The following is a 3770-nucleotide window of genomic DNA, read 5'->3' on the forward strand; positions in this document are numbered from 1 at the left end:
CTGAGTCATCTGTCTCACTTTCATTCTCATTATCAAGTTCAAGGTCGCTAGCAGACTGTTCGGCCTCCAAATCAGTGTTCATGAGTAGGAGGGGGGGTCTTTGTGTGTGGACCGCAGAGGTGCAGAGGAAGAAGGAAGGCGAGAAGGGGTAGAAGAAGGAGCAGAGGCTGGAGCAGACTGGCATGTCACAGACCAAGTGACAGGTGGTTGAGGCAGACGAGGACTAGAGGCAGGAGCGGGCCCTCCAGTAGTCTGAGAACGAGTGACAGGAAAAGTCAAGTGGACTGAGGGGTGCTGTGAGAGACAGGGATGAGCGTTAGAGGAGGAAGAGCAGAGAGTTGAAAGGTGAGAAAAGCATTCCTGGAGTTGAAGAATCTTGGTCAGTTCCTGAATTTGGGAGATGATGCGAGTCTTCATGTCTAAGAAAGAAGGTGGAAGGGCAGAGACGATGTTAGGAGGCAGGGGAGGGGCAGAGGACAGGGTTAGGGGAGGCCAATCTTCAGAACGATAATGGGTCGCTTCCTCTTCAAGGGTGGCAGCATTGCCAGGGTCGAGCGGTTCGGGAATTGCGAGGAAGGCGGATAACTGGCCTGTCAATCATAAACCAAGGGCATGTCTCATCAATAAAGATAAAAAATCTTACCAAGTCCTTTTTCTTTACCCTTATGCTGCTCTCTCTGAGAGCTTCTTTTAAGTCCTTTATAAAGTGGACTTCTTTAGACATGGAATGGCCCATTCTTGAGATGTCTAAGACGGATGGCTTACCTAATGACTTGAGCAACCGGGCGAGCAGCGTCAGTCATGAACCTGGATTCGATCACGATCTTAACCCGTCCTAGAGGTGGCCCGTGCCTCGAACCCCACATCAGGCACCACCTGACCTGGCCTGAAGGTCACGTTATTCGGGGGAACGAGGAGGGTCACAACCTGTGAATAAAGAATGGGCGAGAGAGACGACAGGACTCAAGGAAGCATTGCTTGTCAAGAGCTGTTTACTTAGTGCAGCAGAGCATATTTAAAGCAAAAATCTTGGAGGGGAGGGGGAGAGGAAGGAGGGAGACAGAGGGTTATAATCTCTTCTGGGGTTGAGCTCCGGTGTGACAGGTGAGGAGGGGGTGGATGACAGGTGGAGAGGGGGTGGATTTCCGTGAATGTTCTTTTCCCAGGGCCAAGCCGGATCCTTGTGATTGTCAGGCAGGATGTTAAATCTCAGGGTTCACATCCTTGTGATTGTCAGGCAGGATGTTAATCTCCGGGTTCTCAATTAGCTGGGGCAGGATATTTATCTCAGGGCTCTCATGGTTCCCAACAATGTCCTTCCTGTCTTCAGGCTGCTAGTTGCCTCGACCACTGGCTCTTCTGTGGTCCTGTGTGAAACACTGCCAGGCCCCTTCTCTCTGGATCATTCCATCCATATCCCCCACGTGTAGGATACAATTACAAAGTTGTGAATTGCACAAGGTTGACATCACCCCCTCCACTCTCGTTCTTGTCTACCTACGCAACCATTGCTAAGGTCCAACCTCTCTCTAGTCCCTCACCTCATCCCAAGCTCAAAAGTCTCTCTCCGTATGTGCTCTGGTTGTAAATCTCTCCCACAAGACCCGATAGACCCTTTGTCCCATAACAGGTCTTGAGGTTTTGGGTGGGAAGCAGGTGAGTAAGTGAACAGGGCTGGGAGGGAAGGCAGCCCTGGTTTTTCTGTCTCCACACTGGAGGAACCCTTGTGAGTGGGTAAGCCAGAGCAAGACAAGCAATCTGAGGAAGAGCAGTAGGGGAAAGAAGGAGGGAGTGAGGGAGGGAGGGAGGGAGAGAAAGAGGGAGGAAGGAGGGAGGGAGGGAAGGAGGAAGGGAAGGAGGGAAGTGCCAAGTGGGAGTCACAGAGACCCTGGCTGAGTCTTGCAAAGACAGGGAGACACAGGCCAGGCCCTGGCTTGTGGCCCAGTGTGTGGGCCCTGGATTCAGGCTACTCTCTCTGGTGTAGAACAAGCTGACTGAGGCCCCTAGACCAGAGTAAGGGATGTGAGGGAGAACTGGGTCCTGTGCTCAGGCTCTAAGACACCAGGGGCAGTGGGGGTTGTGAACCCTGTCCTCCTTCTCCCAAGGTTACCCCATCATGGTCACTGTACTGGTACATCCAGAAGTATGTGTCATGGATTCTGAGGATTAGGAAAGAGAGAACAGAAATTGGTATGTAAATCATCATCTCTCCTTCCCTTATGTCTTCTCAGTTTTAAAGTTTTTTGTTTAGTCTCTATCATTATTGGCATTTATCATACAGTTTTGATAGAAGTGGCCCAGGTACCACCCAAGTCTAGTTAGTCCCCTTTCTCTTTCCCTGGACAAATGTATTCAAGCTCTTAAATGCCACAACTGCCACCAACATTACAATACCCAGCACAATTATCTATTCAAACTGAACAACAACAACAACAAAAATTCTCTAGAATGAACTTAAAGTCACTCTACAGAGGACACGGAAAGAATAAACACACCCAACGGGCCACAGGAGACAACACAGACAATCAAAGGAGGTCTAAGCAAACAACACAAACTCAACAAATGACAGAAATTAAGATCCAACTTTTGCAATAATGTATGAATGTCAATCTTACTTTCCCAATACATGTTTTTTATTAAGGACAGACACAGTCTGTGCAGTAAAACCCCCAAAATCTGGGCCGAGATGATGGCTCATCAGCTAGGAGCATCTAAGAGGGTCAGGGTTGATCAACACATCAGGAAACTCACAACCTCCTCTGCCTTAGGGTTTTATTACTGTGAAGAGACACCATGACCAAGGCAACTCTTACAAAGAAAAACATTTAATTGAGGCTGGTTTACAGTTCAGGGGTTTAGTCTATTGTCGTCATGGCGGGAAGAATAGTAGTACACAACTAGATATGGTGCTAGAGAGGTAGCTGAGAGTTCTACATCTGGATCCACAGACAGAAGGAAGAGACAGAGAGCCACTAGGCCTGGCTTCTAAACCTCGAGGCCCACTCCTCAGGAACACACTTTCTCCAATAAGGCCACACCTCCTAATAGTGAAACTCCTGATGGGCTTACAGGGATTATTTTATTCAAACCACCACAACCTCTTCCCTACAGTTCCATGTGCTCCTACACCCTCTTCTGTATACACACCTTCACACATTCATACATACATAAACAAACACACACACTCCCACACATACATACCCACATTCACATTCACACTCCTACACATACAAACACGCACACATATACATACATACATACACACAAACTCACACAAACATATATATACATATACATACACACACACAAACCACACACATACATACAATACACACAAGCACACATTTCCATCCATACATACATAAAATACATACCACACATACATAAATACACAAACACACACAATAATTTTTTACCCAACATATTCCTTAAAGCCACATGTTACACTGTCTTCTCAATCTCTACCAACTATAGGCACCATCTCTCACACCTTCTGGGAGACCCATTTCTTTTTTTGTTTTTGTTTTTTTTTTTTTGTTTGTTTGTTTGTTTGTTTCAAGACAGGGTTTCTCTGTGTCGCCCTGGCTGTCCTGGAACTCACTCTGTAGACTAGGCTGGCCTCGAACTCATATATCCACCTGCCTCTGCCTCCCAAATGCTGGGATTAAAGGCATCTGCCACCACTGCCCGGCGACCTATTTCTTAATATCCTATGTGTGAGACAGAATGGTGTAGGAAGCCATTTCATAAGCACATCACCACTACAAGAT

At 47.3% G+C, this 3770-nt stretch overlaps 1 protein-coding gene across 9 annotated transcripts in view; it reads left to right on the top strand.

The window, feature by feature from the left end:
* Positions 1-3770, top strand: part of LOC116068235 — a 35518-nt gene that overhangs the window by 12187 nt on the left and 19561 nt on the right. For all 9 annotated transcript variants that reach the window (XM_031337525.1, XM_031337524.1, XM_031337534.1 and 6 more), the window contains one exon: positions 2106-2190. In XM_031337525.1, coding sequence (XP_031193385.1) covers positions 2106-2190 — 85 coding nt within the window. The remainder of the gene's footprint in view (positions 1-2105; positions 2191-3770) is intronic.

The sequence above is a fragment of the Mastomys coucha genome, unplaced genomic scaffold, assembly GCF_008632895.1.
Source record: "Mastomys coucha isolate ucsf_1 unplaced genomic scaffold, UCSF_Mcou_1 pScaffold22, whole genome shotgun sequence".
Lineage (NCBI taxonomy): Eukaryota > Metazoa > Chordata > Mammalia > Rodentia > Muridae > Mastomys > Mastomys coucha.